This window comes from Homarus americanus, unplaced genomic scaffold, assembly GCF_018991925.1.
Source record: "Homarus americanus isolate GMGI-L3 unplaced genomic scaffold, GMGI_Hamer_2.0 scaffold39155, whole genome shotgun sequence".
Classification (NCBI taxonomy): Eukaryota; Metazoa; Arthropoda; class Malacostraca; order Decapoda; family Nephropidae; genus Homarus; species Homarus americanus.
The window spans coordinates 6,075,547-6,101,848 of NW_024737042.1; the positions used below are offsets into that span (position 1 = coordinate 6,075,547).

Below are 26,302 nucleotides of genomic sequence, written 5' to 3' on the forward strand. Positions count from 1 at the left end.
TATATATATATATATTAAAGTTAATGTAACAAGTGCTATAGTTTGCATGAAAACAACTGAAAATTTTAGTCATGAATAATAAAAACAGTTATACTGCAAAAGGATGCCATTGTCACCCAGATGCCTGAAGTGCCACAGACTATAAGATTCAGTTCTGTATATTTAATTGCTGAGCAGAACCTTCAAATGTGTAAATATGATAAATGAATATTTTTATTTTGTTTTCACATAATTTCCCCATGATAAAAAAATACAATATACAGTACATCGGAATGATTAGGATTATCATACAATGAAAGGGTTAAAAAACGGAGTTACAGAAATAATGCACCAAATAAAAGAAAATACACTTTTTTCAGGCTCCTTACACTGATGCATTAAATGACCAACTGATGTGTAATGGGCACTCAAAAAGCAATTTTAACCTTTAAATCTTCACATGGAAACAAATGCAACAGGCATATCTTTGCCTCTGGATATTCAAAATCCAATACCTTACAATGTTTCCTCTTCATTAACTAGAGAACACATTCACAACAGTTAGGGTGCTTATTTTGGACTAATGATGAAAAAGTATCAACACTGCTTGAGTGACTATATTTAAATTGCTTGAGGTTGTTCTGGAATCAAAGATGTGAAGAAAGTCGTTAGGAATGTCCATGAAAGAGAGAAAATGGAGGGTCGCACAGGTATTTCCTCAACTACCCTATCTGTACCCTCATTGTTTACAGCTTCATTGTTGGCACCATTTTCTTGATTCACTTCAATGATTGGTTCTTCTTCCTGATTTCTATGCCCTTCTGGAATTTCATTGTTGTTATTGTTGTTGTTAATGTTGTTATTTCTGTCATCTTGGATATTGTTGATGTCATTCTCATTGGCTGCTTGTGGCTGTTCTATTCTTCGTGCAGGTCTAAACCAGCCAGCTTGATACCTAAAATTCAAAATGCAAACTGGTTAGGTTGAATCAAATAAGAACATCAATGTATTATATCAAACAAAGTACAGAAAAGTTTTACACAAAATTTTTTTTATAAGATGGTCAATTTAAACAAACTATGTACCTGTAGTTTAAAGATACCTTACCTTTAAACTACTGAAAATATTTAACAAACAAAATTTACAAATAAATGCTAATTTATTCAAATAAAAAGAAAGAATATATGTAATGTGTAAAGGAATAATGTAATAATTGTAGGGATTCAGATAAATTGACATTTAGTAACAGAATGGGCAGTACTGTAAAGTGAAATATTTTTTTTTTTTTTTACAATTATAACAAATGGGATAATGGTGGAAGAGTATAATTTAATGGTAACATTAAATTTTCAGTAAGAATGAAAGAGATTAATGGTTAAAATGAAATGAAGAAAGGCTTTTGATAATGTTGGTTGAAAGGGTAATGCTGAGAGAGGTTGTGATAAGATTTTTATGGAAAAGATACAAAGGATGTAGAGTGTAAGTTCCATGCATCTGTCCACAACTTTAGTACTAGAGTGCACACTCAAATAACAAATGTCAGACAGCATAGGAGAAAATTTACTGTATGCCCTGCTATATCAGAAACACCCATAACTTAGCAGGGAATATCTAGGTAAATAAGAAAGATTCTCAAGCAAGAAGTGGTTTCCTCTTCAGTGCTACCTAACTTACTCTGCCTTACATCTTAAATTACCTTAGATTAACAGGTGAAATCAAGGAAAACAAGGAGTGTGACTAAAGAGAAGGGAACTTTCATTAAGGGATGGAAAATAAGCTTTGAGGTGAAAAGAGAACTGACAGACTGTATAAAGCAGTACAATACATGTACTTCCCACACTGCCATTTGGGAGTGAAACATATGTTTGAAATTAAATTAAATTTTCTAAAAAGATCTAGACAAATAAGTTACTGAAGGGGTGTACCTGGGTTTAACAGTATTGAAGGGGGTAAGAAACCGTGAGGTGAATACTGTAGTACAGTATATGGAATGGCAGAGGGTAAGGTGGATGAGCACAGGAGTGATGAACTGGATAAAGGGAGACTTCTTGAGATTGGATGGACATGTGAAAATGACAGTAAAAGATATATACAGGAGCATTATAACATGGAAGTTAGACAAAGACAGACAGTCTAGTTCATAAGGGGGGGAGGGGATGTGTGAAACAGTACATTAAGGAGTAAACAGGTAAGGGGATGCAGGAATTAGAGACAGCAAAAGAGATATGTATTGACAGGGTAATGTGGAGGTTCTTCTATCATGGCCATCCTTTGAGCAAAGGACTCCCTTGTAGCCCAGTAGATAAACCCAAAATAGGCACCTGACCATAGAGGTGTGCACTAATGCAATTTTTTTCATAAAATGGTAGTTGAGCATCAGTACTTAATGAAAATGATGGGTGTCACCCCAGCACGGTTAAGAAATTTTTTTTATGGCACCCTTCTGCCAACCACCTTAGGCTGAATTAAGTCAAATTAGAAAATTACAACAAATATGTCATGTAAGATATTAAATTAAAGCTAATGACATGGGAAAGCAAATTTAACATTTAAAACTGAAAAATTGATATAATAAGACACTAAATTTAAATTTTCTTCAAGATTTGCTCAACATGGCATTTACTGATAAAATTATGACAAATTCAAACCTAATAATATGATGCTAAATAAAAACTGAAGGCATGTAAAATGCACAATTATCAATTAAAATTGAATATGCAGGCTTCCTGGCAATTTCCATGTTCCCTTGAAAAATGAAGCTGTGACAATGGAAATTGTGAAAAAATAGTGTAAAAATCAGTTCTTCAAAGATTTATAACAGAAAAATTATGTGCGCCTCCTGGTTGTTTCCCAAAGAAGAAATATTGATTTGTCTGTGCTCTTAAGACACGAGCTTTCTCCTTTGCCTTTGTCACATGGGAATACACGAAAAGGGACCAAAGCAGTCCTGATAAATATGTTGGCAGCATGTATCCCAGATACTCTTTGCTCAGTGGATGCCCATGAATGCTACAATTGACTGTTTCAAAATATTTTGCAAACTCTTACACAAGATCTCATGACACTTATATCATATTTGATCGATACAATGAGCAGTCGATTAAGTCCCAGGACCGAAGGAGACGTACAAAAAGCACTGTTCCCCAAGAGTATACAGTACTGTAACACAATACTTCCTGCAATAGATGCATTTATGAAATGTGAGAAAAATAAAAAGGCTTTGATTTAGTTACTGTGCAAAACCGAATAAAAAAAATTCATCAGTGCATTTGACTGGCGAAGATGGCACCTTCGGTCATGAGGAGGCTAATGTGCGCATTATCAGTTACCTATTGGAACTCCTGCCAAAGAAGAGCCACATACAAATTTTAGCTGATGACAGATAATTTTGTGCTTCTGGTCTTCTTCTTTTAGCTGTACAACCCATCTGCCAAGTGTCCATGAGAAAATATGATGGGAAAATAGATATTAATGCTACAGCCTTGAAATTGAAAGACAAGTGTTTCAGTCTTCCCACCATTCACACTTTGTCAGGGTAATGATTCAGTTTTGCATCCATTTGGCAAGGGGAAAGTTTCAGCCATGAAGTTGCTTATAGTCAGATCTTAGTTTAGAAATATTTGTTGACCCTGATGCCAATGAAATGGACTGGTTGCAGGCAGGAACTGAGTTCATGTTGTCTTTGTATGGTGATCCAGAATCATCATCTATCAACAACTTGAAATTTAAATTATTCAGCAGGAAAAAGAAGCCACCAAAAATTCATAGTCTTCCGCCCACAGATGAGGCTGCAACAGCACATCAAGCGAGCTCAACTTCAAGTTCTCATATGGAGATCAGTAGATCAGCTAGAACAACCAAAGTTTGACATCTCCAAGTTTAGGTGGAAACTTAAAGAATGCATTCCAATTCCAGTGGTACATTGTGTTGTTCCATCAACCATTTTGATGGTTGTGGCATGCTCTTGCAAGTTGCAGTCACCATGTTCCACAAATAGGTGCAGCTGTCAGTCAGCCATACTGTCGTGCACTACACACTGTAATTGTCGCACAGACGGTGACTGTAAAAACGAATAGACAGTTTCTGGTATATCCAATATTCCCGAGGAGTAAGGAGATGACTAATGGACTAAATGGCTTGACATACATGTGTTGAGGTTCTATTTTTGCATTAACAAGCAGAACTTGAGATTAAAACTAGAGATTCCTATTTAATCACATCTACATTAATTTTGTTTTATATTTAGTCATTCTGACTTCATCATTTTCCAATTTATGCTATTTACCTTGTCCACATATTGCCTGATTATTGCATCATTAGATCATAATACTGTATCTCACCTGCAATTTCATTTGAAGTGTATAATTTTTCTTCATGTTATTATATATGGCAAGTAATATTTTGAAAATCCTTCTAATTGTTCACATAAAAAGAAAATTATTCAAATATACAGGTATCACCTTTTCCTTAACTTAGGGTTGTACAACAATTAATTAATTTTGTTTGCTTATTTTCTAATAACTGGTTTTCTCATGTATACATATGAATACATTGGAAATAAATATTAAATTTACACGACGTATTTGCATTCTCCATCTCAAAAGCTCTACTTGATGGGTTTGCAGTAATTTTCAAATTTGACTTAATTCAGTGGTGTGAGGTATGATGAAAAATGCTCAAAAGTGTAAGGGTGGCACCCACCAGTTTCTTGATGCATACAGATCCAACTACCCCTTAGAGCAAAAAAATTACAAAAGTACTGTACACACATTCATGGTTCGGCTGGCTGTCTACCTGACTACTGGGAAGGGTAGTATTGCAGAAAAAATAAGAATAAGATAAATTACCATCATAGGTTCCCAACTAATTGAAAGATGGGCAAGGCTAAAGAAAGTCCACCTGCATGGCAGCAAGCTGCTAATAAATTATTTTGGTTGTCTAAATCTTACATGATTTTTTTTAGAGAAACAATGGATAAAGGTAATGTACTGTAATTGATATTTTGTATAAGAATAAATTGTGTGTCAGTAATAATCATAAGTCTGAAACTTTCACCAATAAAACAAACATGCATGAGAAAAACTAATAACTTAACAAATATTTCTTAAATCTAATCTAAAATTGAAACACTGCCACAGATCCTTGACAGGAACTTTTTGGGTTCTGAAACCTGGCTGCCAAGAATGGGGAAAGAATCAAGTCCTGAGGATTGGACTGATAACGTGGTTAATATGAAATGAGTTGTGGTGGTACAAATATCTGAAGAAGAAACAAATGCAGAGGAAACTTGTGCAAGAGTTATGTATGTGGATACTGAAGATAAAGTAATGAAGAATTGCTTGAGACCTAAAGAGATCGTACCTGTATGGCCAACACATAATAATATTATGTCTTTCCCATACACATATTGTGTGTGTAAGAAACAAGAATGGAGAGTGAAGAAATAAGGTATTGTACATTACAAATAGCAGTCCTGTTATTAAAAAATCTATTTCTCTGGGTGAAGTAAAGGGTTTACCATTTATCCAACTAATTTCATTTCTTTGGCCACACCTTCTAAACTTCACACTTTCTATTCAATATGGTATTTTCCATTTTCTCTCTTATTCCCTTGCTAATTCCTTTCAGTTTTCTTCCTGCTTCCTTCCTTTCACTTCTTTGATTCTTAATACAGTAAATGCAACCTGTGACTGGTAATTTTTGTGACAGTTAAAGCACCATGTAGAATTCTTGAACGTCTTAGGTGCAGTTTCCCATTCTTTAACACGTAAAAGCTATGATGAATTTGGCAAAGCTACTAAATGTGTCCACTCAAATCCTGGAGGATATACTGTAATTATGATCCCAATGATGAAAAATGGACCCAAACATGCAAGTGTGAGAGAAAATGACATGTATGTCGAGTACAGTAAACCGTTGCTATTTGCTGGTTTGCGATTCGAGATTTTGACTATCCACGGTAAGCAGATGGTGACGAGCAGCTTATGAGCCTCTCCTGCAGCGCAACGAGTGACCCCCATGCGCTCGCAGCATCTCCTCTACCTTTGTTCGCATTCAATCATTGCCTGCGACGCAGCATTTCTGGTGTTGTACTTAAAACTTTAGTATTTCAGTGTGAAAATGGCCCCTAAAAGACTGCCTAGTGTCAGTATCTGTAAAGAAAATATTAGAGAAGCTCATGGACGGAGCATTTCTGAAAGGCATTTGCTAAGAGAAAGTCTTCTGTCGGGAGAGTCATATATAGTTTGAGATAGGCATATGTAAGTATAAAGTCACAGGAATGATGTGTGAAGGACATCCACAAGGAGTAAGACATTTGTATGGAGTGTGACAAAGAGACTTATGCAGTAAACTCACAATTTATATGGTACATTTTTTCAAACAGTGTGCTGTACTTGGTCAGATAATTGTGAAAATTTTTCTTAATATTCAGTACAATCTCACCTATAATGGTTCAGTACAGTAGTTAAATGGGTCAAGAATACTCAAATACCAAATTATCCCTCCTTAATTGCTGCTGTCTTCCACATATCTTAACATACATATACAGTACAGTACAGTATTCACAAGGCACCTGTAACCCACAAACTTCTGAGTTTACATTGATCACAGCTAAATTTTTAGATGTAATAATAAAGACTAATCAAGTAAATTTATGCTTAATCTTGATGTGTCAAAGTATATAAACACAACTAAACCAACAACTGTATATGGTAGGAAGCAGTGGTGTCAGAGGGTGTGAACCTCATTGCCAGAACTTACTCAGTGTTTTATCTACAGTGATATGATGGTAAATTAAACTACAGTATACTGTATATTACCAAAACCTAAAGTATGGAAGAATATCTGAGCATGCAGCAGAAAGCAGTGGTGTTGGCAGGTTTGAGAGAATGCCAACACCAAAATTTTGTTGAGTGTTTTATGAGAGTACATTAAACCAAACATTACATGTAAGGGCTAATCTAAAGTATGAAGGCTAACCTATGCAAAATTATGTTTACTCTAATAACATCTTCTATGCATAAGGCAGGAAGTATTCATCACTTTGAGGTGGAAAGGTGATATGTCTGTGACCAACTCACAGCATTACCATAGCTAATTTCAACAATTAATGGCTGCTTTCCATACACATTAGCTGCTCCTTCAAAGTTGATTTCCAGAATACTAACCACTGTGCAAATTGAGGGTTTACTCTATTTGATGAAAGGCATATGTATGGTACTCTTATGTGTAAATGATAAATGTACTGACAGAACCTGAGGGAGACACACACATGATGGTGACTGTGAGAGAAGAGTAATTGTGTTAAGTTGTTTGGGGGCATTTCTATCAACTACCGTAATTATAAATATACAGTATATCTTACCCTTAAAATTATCATAGATATGGAGGAAAATAAAATTAGTCCTCAAAAATTTGTTTTTCTTCCTATATCATATCTCTCATTCTCAAAGCTACAGAAACTATTAGAACAAAAACACAACTTACAGATATAAGAGCATGGCAATGCAGATGACTATCATGAACCTGGAGAGTGTGGAATAGAAGTACACAATAGACAGGAGGACCAGCATCCGTGATAATACATAGATCCAATCTAACCAATCACGACCCATTCCTTCATCATCATCATCATCATCTACCTCGCCACCTGTTACATGAGAAAATATAATTACGTACATTATAATTTGGGCAGTTATCATGACAAAACTTGAAATAGTTATTCTCTTGGAAACTCAAAACAAGTTGATAAATAATAATAGTAAAGGCTGTACTGTACAGTCACATCGGTTACAAAATGAAGTTCATCATGAAATTCACTGAACCTGTCTTGCATAATTTCATGACTTTCCTGAAAAATATTCATTACTGTACGAGAAATAAATTATTAAACTGTGTGTGATTCTTCAAAAAATTTATGTGTGTGTATACAGTGGTGAGCACAGCTAAACGAAAAGTTAAATTCGCTAATCGCTAATCTGCTAACTAAAAAGTTAATTTCGCAAACACTAAACAACTAAAAAAATTAGTGGAAGCTAACGCTAACCGCTAACTTTTATTATATGAATTTAGCTTCTTTTTTTTTTGCTCTCAAACCCTTAAAAACAGACCTAGAGAGCTGAAATTTTCATATGTTGTCTTGTAGCTTAGACATAGAGCTTTCCAAAAAGGTATAGCATGCCAAGATCAGATGATGATCAAGGTGTACACAAATAATTAAATGAACAAATGAAATTAAACCTTAGTTTACATTCAAGTTTCAACATACACTTTATAATCTTTATTTACTGTACGAAAAGACAGAAAGTATTAAACGAATCCAAATACTATAGTACTGTATAGCATAGGTAGCAAATAGCATCATGCCAAAATCAGATGATCAACTTATCAAGGTGTACACTGTACACAATTTCACAAATAATTAATTTGCATTCTCATACAAACTATTGGTTTTATTCATTATTCATGTAAATATGCAATACCAACCACATACACATTGTACCAGTGCATTTTTATATAACTTATTTTTGGTCTTAGTCATTATACCAGTGCATTTTTATATAACTTATTGTTGGTCTTAGTCATGTAAATAAACAGAAAACTCTAAACTTCACACGTAATAACACGCAGTCAGCCAAGTGTGCCTGACTGGCAATTGGAGACAGGCGAGGCGGTGTCACACACTCACAACAGACAGGAACAAACATGTATAAATTTTGTTAGCGGACTTAAAGTTAGCGGAACTAAATTTAGCGGAAGCTAATTGGTCCGCTAATGGTTTCCAAAGTTAGCAAAAACGCTAATCCGCTAACGAGAAAGTTAGCTTTGCTAATTAGCGGTTCCGTGCCCACCACTCTGTGTGTGTGTGTGTGTGTAATAATAATAATAATAATTAACGGTTAATTGAAAGAGCTTGGCAGCCAGAAGGCTGAAAATATACAGTTACATATTTGGGGAATGGGTTTCGAATTACAAATAATATACAAGTAACATAAGTGATACAAATAAGATATATAATAACTAGATGGGGAAAAGCTCAAACTACAGTGCATTTCAACATGGTGACAGTGCAAGTAGTAGTATTTACTGGGAGTGAATACACTGGTTTATTACAAGTAATTGATAATTTTTACAATGGTTGGGACTGGGCTGTTCTTATAGCGATCAGTTCGTGCACGTATGGGCTGGATGCGGTTGTGGTGTCGAACAGCAATTCTCGGGCTTGGGATCTCAGGTGGTGTGTGTGTGTGTGTGTGTATATACGTATATGTGTATATATATATATATATATATATATATATATATATATATATATATATATATATATATATATATATATATATATATATATATATATATATATATATATATATATATATATATATATATATATATATATATATATATATATATATATATATATATATATACACTCTGTATATTCTTCATTGATTATTAATTTATAGGATTATTATTATTATTATATTTTGCTCCCCAGGCCCTGATGTGGGTCAGTGACCTGTGCCCGGGTGGGCTAATCCCCGAAAAAAAAAGAATGCTGGAGAAAGACAAAAAGAATGTAAGTAGGCCGGTTAGTATATAACATATGAGGCGCTACGACAGAAAAGGGGTGAAGCGCCAAATTTAAAAAGCGGAGAAAAACGCGTTTAAAGTTTTTCAAAGTACAAACAACCATAACTTAGTTGTTTTTTAAGCTAGAGGGTTCATTTTTTATCGTGCAGCTCAATCTCTCTCCTAGCAAACTATGAAAACTGGAAGTTAGTACTGTGAATAGTTATTATTTTATCACGAGTTGAATGAGAATAACTACCCGTTATGTACGGTTGTTTGAGCTTCAAACCAACAATAATTGCATTTTTCTGCAAATTTCGTATTACTGTATTATTGTGGACTAATACTGTAAAACAAGTTAATGATCACCAAAAACAGCACTCGTCTTACACCCACCGCCCATAATACCCCCCAAATATGAAATAATAATAAAAACTCATTTGCCTATCAGTATTTATCTTTCCGTCCCTATTATTAGCCAAAGATTTATAATATTGTTAAGTATAATAGTGTGTAATAATAAGGAAACACCACTACACTCCCCCTAACGTAATTAACATACGAATACAAAGGCAGAGAGAGTTTGCATTATCTCTGGAAAAAACAGTATTATGACAATAGTATTACAATCTTACTTTGTTTAGTTCCTTCGTTTTATTATCCCTGAAGATCGCAGTAACTTGAAGTTACATAAACCCTGAGAAATGCATATAACTTAAATGGCCTCGTCATAATCAATCACGTCCTGATCGAAGTCTTTCTCTGTCCTCTCTAAAAATCGCCACACAGATTCTTCATCAACTAAATCATTGATTATTGATGCCGGCAACAGTTCAGTTTCATTGTAAGACTGAGGTGTGGGCTCACTTTCACTAGCATTCGTTGGGTCAGGCTCACTTTCATCACGATCAAGGTCAATGCATGTCTCATCACTGTCCACTTCTACCTCCTCATAGTCTATGTTCAAGTTGATACCTTAGTGTTACTGTTTGTGTTACCATTAGACTCACTTTCACCATTTTCATCTTCACTTTCAACATCATTATTGCCGTCAGTGCATGTCACATAACTCTGTACTGGAACACAGTCTGCATAAAGGTCTTGTGATGCATAGCAGTCACTTTTTGTATTATGAGTACAGTATACCAAAATCACTATCACTATCACCAAGCATTGCTGGGGTTGTCCACGTGAGCACTGTCATCACTAAACACATGCTAAGGAATAATGGGCTCCTGAACCCACACCCGAAGGCCTGGCCTCACTCGAGTCTTGCTCTAATATCAGGCAGATATTGCACAGCACTTCTCACACCATTGGAACATGAATAATGTCAATGTTACGCCGAAAAGTTATCAAAAATAGCAGTAGAAAGTACACTAAACCGCCTTATGCTATACAACACGCCAAAACTAACAAAGAGGCAGCATCTGGGTGTGCGGATTGGCCGAGGAGCTGTGACGTAGCAAGGGGAAATCCATTGTGATCGGCTGCCTCAGGGGGCATGGTCCGAGGGAGGGGCACTGTCATTGGCTCGCGCTCCTCTCACTCTGAATGGGATGTAGCCACCTTCATTGACTGAGTGTACAGCTAGATACGTAGCTCCCGGCCTGAGGCGAAATCACACCTTATTTTTTAAGGACTTTCTACCATATTTCTATTCTAGCTAGAAGGTTACATCCAATGCCAACATATAGAGAAAGAATGAAAATAGTGATATCCATAAAAAAAAAAAAAAAAAACACATTTTTGCCCAGGGTGGCGCTTCACCCCCATCTAATGCTGAACGCCTCATATGGTAAATGATACAATTGCAGTACAAATATATTTGTCATTTTCCTAGATTTACACAATTTCCTCACAATATTAAACATTTACCTTGTGCATTCATTCTAATCTGTTGTGGTTGTTGCTGTTGCTGTGGATCTGCAGGCGCATTTTGATCTTGCTGTTGCTGCTGTTCAGCTTGGTCTACCGTAGGTGTGGGTGAGGTAGGAGTTGGGGTTGCAGTTGTAGTGGATGTGGCAGGATTTGGTGCAGCAGGCAGCTGAACCATTTGCTGTGGCCAGGCAATGCCTCCAACACCACCACCCATCTGCATACTGGAAAAATGACAATACAAATTAAAATAATTTCTATATATCAAATATTCTTCATTAGGTCTGAGACAAAGATGCATATCGCTACAGGTTGACAATCCCTTATCCGAAACCCTTGGGACCAGAGGCATTTCGGATTTCGGAATTTTTCAGTTTTCAGAATGGTTAGTTTTTTTTTTTTTTTATTAGCCCATCCGGGCACAAGTCACTGACCCACATTGGGGCCTGGGGAATATAATAATAATAATAATAATAATAATAATAATAATAATAATAATAATAATAATAATAAAAATAATAATAATAATAATAATAATAATACAGGTAATAATAATAATTCACAGGTCTAGGTCATGTTACTCACTTTTTATCTTTATTTCATTCTTGTATTTCTTTATTATTATTATTATTTTATTAATACAGTGTTATTGTTATCATTATTATTTTATTTTGGTGTATTTTTTAATTAAAAATTTTATTTACTATGAATAATTATTATTATTATAATTAGTATTATAATTAGTATTACTATTACATTTTTGCCCCCCAGGCCCCGTTGTGGGTCAGTGATCTATGCCTGGGTGGGCTAATCCTGTTTAAAAAAAAAAAAAAAAAAAAAAAAAATCTCCACAAAAAACTTTCGGTTTTCAGAGCTTTTCGGTTTTCGGAATTTCGGATAAAGGGTTGTCAACCTATACTGCAATTAATTCTAGATACAGAAACACCAATACAGTAGACACACCTGAATGGTTCACAAGTTGAACTCACCTGGCTTATCATTTTTCATAAACATCCATTATTATGGATCTAATGAAGAGCTTTGTAGTTTAAATTTTGACAAGAATAAATATCATAAAGTGAGAGATAAAAAATATGGAGTGTACAAAGCCCCTGACTATGGATGGAAAGTGATTAAAAATTACAGAATGGTTGACAAGAGTAAGTTATGCATATTAGAGAAATGAGTACCAAATGAAAAGTAGAAAGCACTTGCAGTTCCTCTGTATTAAAACAAGGTGATAAAAATGAATGCAACAACTAATTAGGAAAAGTGATATCACCATTAGCTGGAACAATTGGTGCAGAGCTCTTCCGGGGATGACAGATTTCCAGGTAACGAGACAACTTTCTCAAACCCGGAAAAATCCAACATACCAGGAATTTTTCCAGGTACTGTACTGTGAAAAGTTTTCAAGAGTTTAAACTACACTTCTCGCACAGACACTCACACATCCTCAGAATGTTTCTGGGTACTGGGAAAAGTTTTCCGAGGTCTAAACTATCACATCTGCTTATGGTACAGTATATTGGTATTATTTCTTAAGTATCATCATGGAATAGAGAATGCCATGTATATAATAATATTTTACAGAGTGGTTCACTATCCATTATATCATGACCCAAGGTCAATCAAATGGTCAGCCAGGTTGTGGAAAACAAAATGTTGATTACAGAAAGATCTCACATTAATGTAATGTGCCAAGGGAGAGTTAACAAAGATATGGTAGGCAGTCAGGTACCATCATGCACTGTGTAGCTGAAGGCTGATGAATTACTAGATTAATAAGTCATCCTCATCTACAACAGGCCCAGATGTCCCCTTGACTTGACAAAGGGTTTCTCAGGTATTATGTAACTAGCCCAAAAGTCAAATTTTTGCATGTAAAGAACTTTTGCCACTTGTTCTCAGGTAGAAACTTTTCCATACTGATGTAGTCAAGACAGTTACCTATGCGTTAAACTATCAAGAGTCCAATGTGCTTATTGACTGCAATCAATAGGGTGACAGGGCAGTAAGGAGAGCAGGGGGCAATGGCTACAAATCTGTAAATTGCACATCCAAGCAGCCTGGCAAGGTTTTCATTAATGACAGGAAATATGGTCTGCATAGCCCTTAAACTGGACAAGATATAAAATTTTAACCATTCCATCCTTTCATTAATACATAATGATTCACAATTTTTTTTTCAAATCTGTAAACAAACAATTTATGACTATCAAGTGATTTTCATCATACAAATTTAAATTGAGATGCACAAAAGATGAAAGGAAAGTCCACTAGCTAAATACTTGACAATGACCCACCGACTAAAACCTTGATAAAGACTAAATGTGCTTAGAAGTATATAACTCAACTGTGAATGTATGAAAAAACTTAAGTGTGCATTCACATAAGGACACCTTTATGTGAACTGAACACAAATGCTAATAAGTGAAACAAAGTACTGCTACAACAAAAGTCCAAATCCATATACAATACATACATTACAATACACTCTGCTTTTACTTACTATTGTATGTATGCCATGTAATGGGCATACATCTGCTGTATTGCAGCCATCTGCTGCATGGGATCTGCACTGGTTTGAAGAACAGTAACTGGTATTTGGGGTTGGGATGGATATGATGAAGTGGCATCTATACTTTGAGGTGTTGACACAGAAACTTCCCCACCATTACTTGCAACATTTCGGCGACGAAGTCCATCTGAAGATTAGAAATGTACTTACAGTATAAAAAAGCCAAAGTACAGTAAATCATAATTAAGCTCATGGAATAAAATTGTACAGGAAATTAATGTAGAAAATATGAATACTGATATACTGTAATACAGTTAGGTTCCACTGAAAGAGTACCTAATGAAAAGAATTTGATTTACAGAGCAGTGTTTTAGGGTATGAAAATTCAATGAACAAATCTTTAATCAATTTATCAGGCAAAATTCTGACTGATCCAACTCAAATTATCACTCATGGAGTCAGGTTAGTCATGCATTGTTAATGGCTGAGCAGCCAACTAGGCAAGTGTACTTAAAAACTTCTTTTCTGTAGACCGAGATGTCAGTGGCAGGGCGAATCCAGCTTGGTCAGTTAGCCTGCACAACTTGGCAATGTCTGTTTATCATCATGTTCTCTGCCTTTATTTTTAGCTTGTTTCTCATTATTTTTACTATCAAACCCAGCAGCACTACAAGCAGTGCCACCCAAAAGATCAAAACCATCTCCTTGGAGACACAATTAGATGTAATACAGCAATTGGACTCTGGCAAAAAAGTAGGGGATTCTGTTGAGCTCTGTAGTAAGTGACTATCCCTGCCACCCACAAACCATCTTCACCTTCAACCAATAATGCCAGGCCAACACAAGCAGTATTAACTTTGAGTTCTGGTAAGTGTTCCTGCACAATGTATATACACATGTCTAATCTTTCCTAGGTTAGGTTTTATGGTCAAAAATTTTTGAGCTGGAGTGCATCTAGGTTTATACTATGGGGCTTTGGGTCACAAATTTTTGAACTGGAATGCATCTCAGGATTTAATATGGATCTAATAAAAAAAAATGGGAACTGTTTAATAAAAATTCACCTATCAGGCACTTATTCAAGAACGAATATCACTTGTTAACCTTACTGTATCTGATACTATAATTTCATACTTTATCAAGAAATGGAGTACCAGTAACTTCTTGGTAAGTCTCTAAATTAAACAGGAGTACCACAAGTAGTATAAAATATACCTGGTGTGACCACAAAAGCAAAAAGGCAAGGGGATTAAATGCCTTCCCTTCCCTAGCTTTACGATAACTATGCTACATCATGTTCACTGGTGCGGAGAGAGTAAAGTTTTAGTCAAGAAACCAAATTTCTTGTTTTAACAGCAATGACCATGACCTCTGACCCACCGCCCCTAAACCAACAGGGATCTTCCTTTTACATGGGAAGTTACCTGTGCAATATCGTGCTCACTGGTACTGTATACTGTACAATGAACCCTTGAAGATTCAGACCCGGTAAATCCGGATTTCAAAAGATTCGGGGGTTCCAGGGGCTTAGAAGCCTCCCAAAAAAGCAATCCTAAAACAGAGCAAAGGTCAACTTAGGCCCGTGTAACTAAGATGTCAGCGCGCAGGACACAGGTGCCCGAAGTAGGAATCATAAACAGAGTAGCCAATTGTTGTTAAGAATATTATTTCAGTCACTCGAGTAATGATACTAACGTTTCTTATTATGTTATCGCAGGTAAATGCATGGTTTATATAATTTGTTTATCATTGTGCCCATCAACGTTTTCAAATTAAACTACAAGATGTATATCCACCATATGTATGCCTGGCAACGGGAGCAGTAAGGGGAGTGAGTGACTGCATTTGCTAGTTAGTGCGTCGTCTGCTCTTGTAACTCTCCTCGGTCCTGCCATATTTCACTGGATTTACTGTTATTATTAGTGTTTACTGATACAGTATAATAATGCTTAATAGCGATTAATCATGGTATAGTAGCCAGGTTAGACTCGTCACTGTAACCACCAGGTTACTGGGCTGTGAAGCGTTATGGTTGTTTTTCAACTCATATTTTCGGGTAGATATACGTAACTTTATTAATTTATTTTTACTCAGTTACATGCACACACCATCCTATAAACATATTGCAAAAAAAGGAAAAGAAATATTTTTCCTAATTGCAAACACGTAAAGGGAATAACATACATTTCTTTGCACACGAGTTAGCTGGCTCAGTGAGGGAGAGGGAGGAGAGCGCTGAGTGTCGGGGGTGGGGAGCGTTGCAAGGGAATCGGCATCCCAGCTGGTTTTCGTTACTATGGTGAAGCAGGGAGTGTATGCAAATGGCGGCTGTGTTAAACTTTCATTTAGCCTTTATTGACTGATTTGGCAATACAGTGATCCCTCGGTTAACTAGTTACCCTCTATAAGATTCTTAACTTCGGTTGACGAGCAATCCCTCGATTAACAAGTTTTTTTACAAGCCGACCTCAACATGTTTTCGCTTGCATTTGGCGGTCCACCAGCTGTAGTATTAGTCCGCCAATACAGTAATCGGTTTTAGGGCTTAAATTCCTTACTATTTTAATAAATATCAAGAAGTTTATACTATTCAATAATTTTAAAAGTTTAATATTAATATTTTTTAGTCATTTTAACAATTATTGAACATAATTGAAGGAAAAGAAACTAGTTTCTGGCACGCCATCCAGCCTGTTAACACACAAACAGGCGTTCGTCTCTCTCTCTTCAGTGGAGGTAACATATTGCTTGAGACTCTCTTCAACTAAATGCTTTTTTTCTGTGTTTGCAAGCAAATTATTGGTCATTTTGAAATTTATTTTACATATTGACAATATATAATGCAGTGCAGTGTTGATTTAAAGAAAATAATCTTGAATTACACCAAGAGAACTAAAATTTTATGGGTGAAATGGCGCCACGGGGTGACTTCTCTTCCACCCCAATGCCTTCTCTTCTCCCTTCTCCTCCATCCCCATTCTAATTCCCATCATCATCATCATTCAGGAGCCATCTACATACACACCTCAAAGTAAGTGCACTTTTCTAAATTTTTTGTTGAATTTAGGCAATTTTCTGTGAGCTGGAACCAATTACCCATAAACCCATTGAAACAATGGTTTCGGTTAACGAGCAACATGCTGGAACGGATTGTGCTCGTTAACCGAGGGACCACTGTACAGTACAATATTTTTTTTTACTTATTTATTGGTATTATCTTTATCTATTCCTCACATTTCCTGGTTCCGTATATATATTATTTTAAGAAAAATATGGTTACAGGAGGAAAATACACACAAAAGTTTTTCCCTAAATAATCCCTGATAAAATGGGGGGGTGCATCAAACATGCCGTAAAATACGGTACTGTAATTTTGGTATTCTTTATATCATTATTTATCGCTTTTATACATTTTGTACATTTGCCTGAAGATATGGACAATCAGCTTTTTTGGACAGGTGGGCCCCCCTTTTAGTCCAGATCTTTGAAGGTTCACTGTATAATATCTCGTTACATTTCGGGAATAATAATGTCAGCAGATAGACATACAGTGCCACACCATTACGTATATGCTCAGCTGTACAAGAGTCTATAATAAAACCTGAAATGTGAATAATTTTCCATGTGAGGGTAGACATGATTATCTGTAAATGATATAAAGTTATGTAGAAGTAACATACAATGAGCAAGCCAGTAAAAGGAACACGTTTATGATAGCATGGATGGCCAGAAAGATGTGTCAAGAGTGGGTTCAGTGTGAAAGGATAAAGTTTTGTAAATTTCTTAGTTTTGTTAACATTACTAGTGCTTGAATTTAGTTGCCCTTTGGTTAAAAAGGCTGAACCATGCAGGAGATCCAGGTTTCTTTATCAGGAGAGAAGGGAATAAAGAGTTCTACATAAAGTACATTCTCACCTGTTGAATCATTATTTACTGGATTGTCAGGTGGAGGAGAAGGTGGGGAACCATCCTGCTGAGGAACCGTTCTATCTTCAACTTGATCTGTATTCATGTCTGATGGAACCTGACGTGGTGATGACTGACCACTAACTTGTGAAGACCCAGGTGAAGACTGTCTCCTTTGACTGACTGAGGGTGAAGTTTGTAAGCTTGTTGATGTGTATGGAGAGTTACGTTTGGGTGAACATACAAGGTGAATAGTGTAGGCGTTATTTTCAGTAGGGTGCCGTAAGACGTTTCGTAGTAGTAGATTGTCGAGCAGCAATTGACCTGAATAGATGAGCCGTTGTTCTTCCACTTTCTGCCAAAATTGGAAAAGATGTAATATTATTATTTTTTTAAATTCCATATTTTCAAAGTACAGTAATATCTCCGTTAGCCGAAATCCCTCACACCCGGAACTTTCTGATAACCAGAATCTAAATTTTCTCGGAAAAGCGCTCCCAAAGCCAGAATTTTCCGGAAAATTACAGCTTAGGGAAAGATTTTCAAATAGGCACATTTTCCGGAAAATTTTCCCAGTACCCGGAAATTTCCGAGGATGGGGGCGTTTTTTCCAGGTTTGAGAAATGAAAATCGGGTGCATTTTCTGTTAATTCAGAGAAAATTTTTCCATTACCCGGAAAATTCCAGGGATGGGGGATTTTTTCCGGGTTTGAGAGAGTCGTCTCGTTACCCGGAAATCTCTCATTCCCGTTAGTGCTCTGCACCAATTGTTCCAGCTAACGGAGATACCCCTGTACATACAGTTAATCATTAAATTTGAATTAATATGTAAAGTTTCATTCATTGTGACTTGGTTACATTTTGTAAATGTAAGTCAGTGAATGACATTTTTTAGAACTAATTGAAACTACATAGATAAACAACCCATCTAACACTGTTGCAAGACCTTAAACTACAAGATTAAGCATTTTGAACTTATGCCAGATAGAACATCACTATACTTGATATATTGCCTAACATCACTGTGTTTCATGGTTTTTATATTGTAGTGGTCTAAGTGTGAGTTATATTATATAAAGACTATAATATACAGCTGCTCCCCGACTTATGACAGGGTTAGGGACCAACATCCAGGTCGTAAGTCTAAATGGTCATGTCGGAAATGCTTAAATAATACATAGAAAATCGAAAACGGGGGTCTCTTTTTCTTCTCAGCACCACAAAACACTCACTTTTAAGCTTGCCAGCCATTTTAAAGTGAATTACAGATGAAAATTTTGTCTGTGTACTGACTTTGGGACTCAAAAATACGTAATTTGACCAAATTTTGGTACGACTGTGGCAAGTCGTTAGCGCGGGTGGACTTAAGTCGAGTAGGTCGTAAGTCGGGGAGGAGCTGTATTGTGTTTCTTATATTTCTTACCGTAGAGTTCGATACCTTCACACTGGTTACTTGCAGGAGATTATGGTGTATCTACATAGAAATTCACTCCACCACCTGACAATCCATAATTTATATTTGATAAATCATGATTTAATGAATTCCATTAATTTCCAACATCAATCTAAGTTATTGGTTATACTTTGTCATTACCTTTAGTAATAACAAGATAGGATCACAGATACGGGCAGATAATTGCACTTACATTTATTTGTCAAGCTTCCATACAATGATTTACAATTTGCATGGATATATTGTCAAGCTTCCATATAATGATTTACAATTTGCATGGATATATGAGTCACTCACGTTCACGCTGTAATAAAATTTATCTTCTAACAGAGGGAATTTTCAACTTGGGGACACATGTGATGACTCTACTATGGGTATGACTTAACAGAGCCTTAATTATTCAAGTGATACATTTACTGCCAGCCTGGATTGCTCTTGTTGCAACCAGGCTTCCGCACAAGAACTTCTTTCCACGGGAAATAACAACAAAAAGGTACTCTTGGGTTACCACACATAATCTCGTGCCACTGTAGACGGATGTCGCAGAAAGGAGAACTGGTAAGCGTGACATGTTTAACCACATAGGTGCAATAGACCAGCCTGGATTGCTTTTGTCACAACCAGGCTTCCACAAGTGATATTTCCACGGGGATAACAAACCTAGGTTAACACACTTAGTCTCGTGTCGATCACGGTCACTGTAGACGGGTGTCGTGCAGGAGAACTTTGTAAGCGTGAATTGATTAACCATTTACTGTAGGTCTGAAAAGCCAGCCTGAATTGCTTTTGTTGCAACCAGGCATCCACACGTAATATTTCCACGGGAATAACAAACCTAGGTTAGCACACTTAATCTCGCATCGACGACGGTCCACAGGACAGGGTCGCAGTGGAGGACTCTGTGTGGTGTCCCGTACCCTTCAGGAGGGAGAGGATGGGGACGACGTCTTAACTAACTCATGACCTAGGGGATACAACTTAAAATGAGGTTTTGGGGCACGAGGCGATGAACAGTACAACACTGTCTCACTGGCCTCCCCCTATAGGCTGGCTAACATACCACTAATGGAAAATATATGTCGCAGTCATGGCACGCCGGGTGCCTTATCTCTAGTAAAACAAACTTTGGAGTTGGTTGCATGGGTAAGCCTAACGCAACCCATGACAATGTTTGAGTTCTGATGACTGGATTTAACCTTGTGGCCTTACCTCCCGACCATGCAACTACCAAAACCACACCAATAATAGGAAAAAACGAGTCACTTCCATAGGCCAGATGGACCATTAGGGGCAGTGCATATATAACACACTGAAGACAAGACCCCTTTATAGGTACACAAGGAAGCAGTATGGCTGGCACCGTACATGACTGCCTTCACTTCACTAACCATAAAGTTAGGTACTCTTTCAAAGCTGGGTGGACAGGGGTGCTCTGGGGATGAACCAGCAATTTTGAGGACAGGAGGCAAGTATATTTTCTGCTCAGTCACAACATCCCACCACAGATTGAAACTTTCTATTTCTGTCATCTAGAGATCCGAGTAGAAGATATCGTACAATTTTCCAGTTCATGGGAATTTACATAAGAGTTAAAAACTACCCAGAGAACCACAATACTGTACAGGTATACAGTACAGTATACTTTGATTTATGATTAACTAAGAAATTCACTCCTCCCTGAGTAAATAATTTACACCTTTATTTCAATTTATATTTTTGTTTTGTTTACATATTTTTCAAATCAAACAGGATTTGAAATTTTGGGGTTAAGAAACAAATATTCACCCCATTATTGGATACAGAGTATCTATATAAACAATGTTAAACTGTATGTTCCAAGCTACTTGACTGGCCATGACATGTTTTTCATAAAATTACTTACAAGCCAATGGAATCATTTAGCTCTACACTTCAAAAGAACTCCTGCAATTTCTTGCATTTCCAAGAAATTTACCCCATTTAGAGATGTCAGGGAAGGAAACAGCAAGTGAAATGAGCATCTGCAATACCCCTAGTGGTAACAGTCATTGCTGTCAATGTTAAGTTGGGGGTGATAAGGAGCACTGAGGGTAGTAAAAAGATGACAGCCATCAGTAAAGTTTTAGTACTACAGCTCTCTGTGGCAACAATTAAATAATGAATAATTTTGTTTTTCATTAAACTGTTGTTGATGTATAATTGTACTGTACATTCAATTTTATGCATGAAAATATTCCAGTTGTGTTGAAAATTGTCATTATATTATGTGCCCAAGATTTTTTTAGAGGAACATATCTCACAGTTTATACAGTAATGGTATTCATTGGATAAAAACCATTTGATTTAAAAGTACAGTCATCAGTTTACAACATCAGGAATGCATTCCTGGTAAAAATTTAGGTACTGTATACTTACAGTACAAACTCTAATAAAGAATCTCCAAAAACTCATAAATTATATCCTGTGAAACATGCAGCTTACCCCTGCTGCAGGTGGGACACCACTCCCTTGGCTGTCATAATTATCTCACAGGTGCTGAACACACCTGGCCAGTTCCCAACACCTGATGTTGCCATATCACTTAAATCTTTGTAGTACTGTACATACAGTATTTATAAGTATAAAGAAAATGAGATTTACATAATTAAAAGTATTTATCCAATTAATATTTTGATATCACAATATAAAAATCACTTTACAGCAAAAAAAAGGACAATAGTTTCAGAATATATAATAGAAACATGAGACTACCTAATATCTTAATGATTAAATAGGGTAAATAAAGTTTCTATTAAATTCTTGTTATGTGGTTCCAGGAGCTTTATACATATTTCCAACTGCTTCCCTTTGTCATAATTGGTCTCCACAGATTTTTATCAAGGGCCCATTTTCTTTATTATACAGTGCTCTCTCCCAAATACACGGGTAATTGGTACCAATGGAGCAGCGCTCACTTGGGTACTATAAACTACTGTAATGGGAAAAAATAAAAAATTGGTTCCGGGATCCCTCCAGACACACACCATATACGCAAAACTGGTCTCTCAAGGCACTTTTTCTGCACATAACTTCTATGAAAGTTACCTTTAGTTAAATATGTGTACCTTAGTTATACAAGGTGAATAATAAAACAAAAATAAGTCCTTAATTAAGAAAAATAAACAATTTCTTGCCATTATCCAGCCAGTCTATTATCTCCTTCTTGCATGCCAGGGTCATCAACTTCACTCTTCTGCCTGGCTGGGCAGGTACTAGAGTCCCAACAGCAGTAGGTGGGGTATCCATAGTAGCTGTCGCAGCAAAACACACCTCAAAAATACAGGAAAAAGCAAGCCACTGTCGTGTCTTGAGGAGAGGAGGACTGGGACTGGCATCCACGTCGTTGGTGATGTCCTCATCTCTTATTTGTTGGTAGTGGCCACTCAGCCAATCAACAGCCAGCTCTTCTGTTCACTTCCTCTCTCTCTCCCTCATTCGGCCATACCAGACGGAAATTTATGCCCTCTTACTTGGGACCCCCATGTTCTTTGGAATTTGGGTTGCATGACGCTGATTCGTGTAGTTGGGTTCCGTGGGATTAAAATCTGCGTACTTTGGGGGGAGCACTGTACTGTACTGTATTGTTAATCATCCAACTTTTTGTCACTCAATTTCTTTAAATTTCAGTTAAATCCCTTTTAATTCTCTATTTTGTTCTCTCTCCTAGTTTTTCACAAATTATTTCAAGCTGATATGTTGATTTGCATCTAATGAATAATAAAACAAGCATCAACATAATCTTAGAATAAGGAAACACTGCAAAATGGTTACAGGACCAAACAGTCCAACATAATGTACTGTACAGTGAGTTCTGCTATAATGCGTGTTTTGACAACGCGAATTGGCTCTAACGCAATTTATGAATAAAGGAACGATATTTGTATAACGTGAACGCTTGTTTGGTGTAACGCAATTTTTGCTTAATTGTGGTATTAACTGTGAATATGGTAAAGAAGAATATCTTCAAGAAGCGTTCTGGTGATCGCATTCCCGGTGATGATCGTATAAGAAAGGCTATAACCCTTGAAGAGAAGCTCGATGTTATCAACCTCAAAATCACCCTTCTCCCCCATCAAGTTATATTCACATTTTTTCAAGGTAAAGTGTTACATTTACTGTACGATTTCATTATTAGATATGAATGTAACAATTATTTAGACTGTGGTAACCTTTGTGTTAGGTTAACTACTAAATTTTTTTCGACTTCGAGTAGTAATCTGCACCTAACCCTATTTTCTCCACAAGCCCTGTTATTTCTATTACGCGAATTTCTATAACACGATGTTTTACAAGAACACAACTATCGAGTTATAGCAGAACTGACTGTACTCCATAAATCAATACAGTGTATATAAGAAAAAAGCCACTATGAAGCCCACTATATCTTCATAATTTAATCTTGGCAATTTAAAAAAAAAAACAGTATGAATGAAATATTTTAAATATGTGAAGCTTTCTTGAAACATCATCAGTCACTTCAACTTACCTGGTACTTTTTACCATTGTTTGTATGCCTGCAATATCTATCTATGTAAATACTGAAAAAAGTGACTTTGTATGATAATTTTATTGAAAATTACTGTACAGTTTCTAGCTATCCTTCTAAGCAATGTTCATCTTCCCTTGGCACTCTGACACTTTGGTGGTCAAGAGACTATATCACACATTAACAAATAGAAGCTCAGAAAACACACAAAGATCATACCTACTTATCCTTGCTGCTTAACTCTCAACTCTCTCATTAACAATGGTGGCCATGTGGGGGGGAGGTTTTTTTTTTGTTTTTAAGGTATAATATCTTAATTAAACTCACAAATGTGGAAAAACATCTAAAGATTAGGAAGGCCACCCCCTACCTTCTAAGACTTTCTTTTTGAAGGTCCCTCAACACTTAATGGTGTCATCAAGAGTATTGATTACTTACTGGTTTGGAAGGATGTATGATTGATAGATGATCCTTGAGGTAAAACACAGACCAATTCAAATCACAGTCCATGCGTTGGTCTGGGACACTCTGATTGGCTGCTTTTATGATCAGAGTCACACTCCCTTCCATCTGCCAGGTGAAACATTAATTTGTTTGTAAGCCATCTCATCTGTTAATCTTACCACCAATGCTGGAAAACAGCAAAGAAACTTTCCTGTTACTAACTAACTTAAACACTCCACTGTACTAAAATAAATAATAAGCTCAATTAACTATATTCAAGCTCAGTACAAAATACTGTATTTTCATAATTCACCTAAACCTTAATAAATAACAAAGAAATATATAGTATGGGTCCTTAATTTTATCTACTGTACATATACGTCAAAAACTACATCTAATACATTTACATTGTAAATCGCCCATGAAGATCATTACATGTTTCTGGGTACAGTATAAAAATACTACTGTATTATCTTTTGCAAATGTCATGTGATATTTTTGGACTCAAGGTAAGAATATCAAGGTGCTCTAATGGTGAAAATTTAGTTCTTATATTGTCTCAGAATCAGTATCAAAGGGAATAAATTACAAAAGTACAGCTTCTTATTTTTTATCTACAAATAATTAAGAGTAATTAATATGTTACTCTACCAAAGAATGCAATCTCAACTGTCCTAACACTAACAACATACAGGTTGCCTTCAGTTACACAGGCTTCACAAGAACCTGATACTGTATACACATAGCTACTGGTACCTGTACAGTAGTGTACTGTACATGGTTTCTTTTTTCCACCCAATTACACAATGCAAAGTCAAATTTATAATTTTCAAGAAAGGAAAGGCCAAAGTAATTAACCCAAAATGCAACAGACATCATTACAGTATCCATATCCATAGAACATATACTGTACGGGTACTGTACAGGTACTCAATTTCTATACCAGTCAGCCTATACAGCTGCTCCCCGACTTATGACAGGGTTAGGGACCAACATCCAGGTCGTAAGTCGAAATGGTCATGTCGGAAATGCTTAAATAATACATAGAAAATCGAAAACGGGGGTCTCTTTTTCTTCTCAGCACCACAAAACGCTCACTTTTAAGCTTGCCAGTCATTTTAAAGTGAATTACAGATGAAAATTTTGTCTGTGTACTGACTTTGGGACTCAAAAATATATAATTTGACCAAATTTTGGTACGACTGAGGCAGGTCGTAAGTGCGGGTGGACGTAAGTCGAGTAGGTCGTAAATCGGGGAGGAGCTGTACTGTGTATGATTTATGTACTAATGTTCTTTTGTTATGAAGGCTTCTCTCTGCATGCAAAATCTTATCAGAATAATTGAATCATTAATTCCAGTGGGCAAGACATAATAGCAAATATTGAAGGAAATATCGGTACCAGGGAATTGTGCTTATTTTTCTTTTATCAAGAAAAAATTGTAAGTGTCATTTTAGAGATGAAATTAGACTTTACAAACTACACAAATGTGGTAAAGGATGAACAGTACAGTACAGTAGATGATCTTTCATAAGACGGAGAATACAATGTACACCCACTAAAAAATTATTCGGCACCCGTGTCATAGTGTATCACACCGTAAGGGTGCTAAGTAATTTTTTATTGGGTATACAACTTATTGGCACACATCAGGATGGCCTCTCTGACCGGTCTGTACTGTACACCCACTAAATAATTATTCGGCACCCTTACGGCGTGATACAATATGACACGGGTGCCGAATAATATTTTAGTGGGTGTACACACAGTAAAAAAAAAAAGTGCCGCATGGATTATGTGAGAAACAATATAACACCAGGGATGAGGGATAGTGTTGGTCCTGTGATATAGTGGTAGTCCCGCCGTCCTTGCCTGAGGGTGTCCTCATATCTGTTGCTACCATAGGTTGGTGGAAACCTTTGCCATACAGGCATGCATGCCAACTCTCCTGGCACATCAGGTGATGTATGGATAATTACAGAAGTCAGCAGACCGAGCGATACTTTTTTTTACTGTGTGTACATACTTCACAATAATTAACTAA

The 26,302-nt window shown here is 36.3% G+C and overlaps 1 protein-coding gene across 1 annotated transcript in view; it reads right to left on the minus strand.

Annotated features, from left to right (window-relative positions):
• The window catches only part of LOC121872629 (homocysteine-responsive endoplasmic reticulum-resident ubiquitin-like domain member 2 protein), a 32,721-nt gene continuing 6,419 nt past the window's right edge, over positions 1 to 26,302 (minus strand). Inside the window, exons 2-7 of the mRNA XM_042375544.1 lie at positions 24,253 to 24,384; positions 17,867 to 18,212; positions 13,943 to 14,138; positions 11,431 to 11,654; positions 7,468 to 7,630; positions 1 to 934 (exon numbers count right to left, since the gene is read on the minus strand). Coding sequence (XP_042231478.1) covers positions 601 to 934; positions 7,468 to 7,630; positions 11,431 to 11,654; positions 13,943 to 14,138; positions 17,867 to 18,212; positions 24,253 to 24,384 — 1,395 coding nt within the window. The 3' untranslated portion in view covers positions 1 to 600. The remainder of the gene's footprint in view (positions 935 to 7,467; positions 7,631 to 11,430; positions 11,655 to 13,942; positions 14,139 to 17,866; positions 18,213 to 24,252; positions 24,385 to 26,302) is intronic.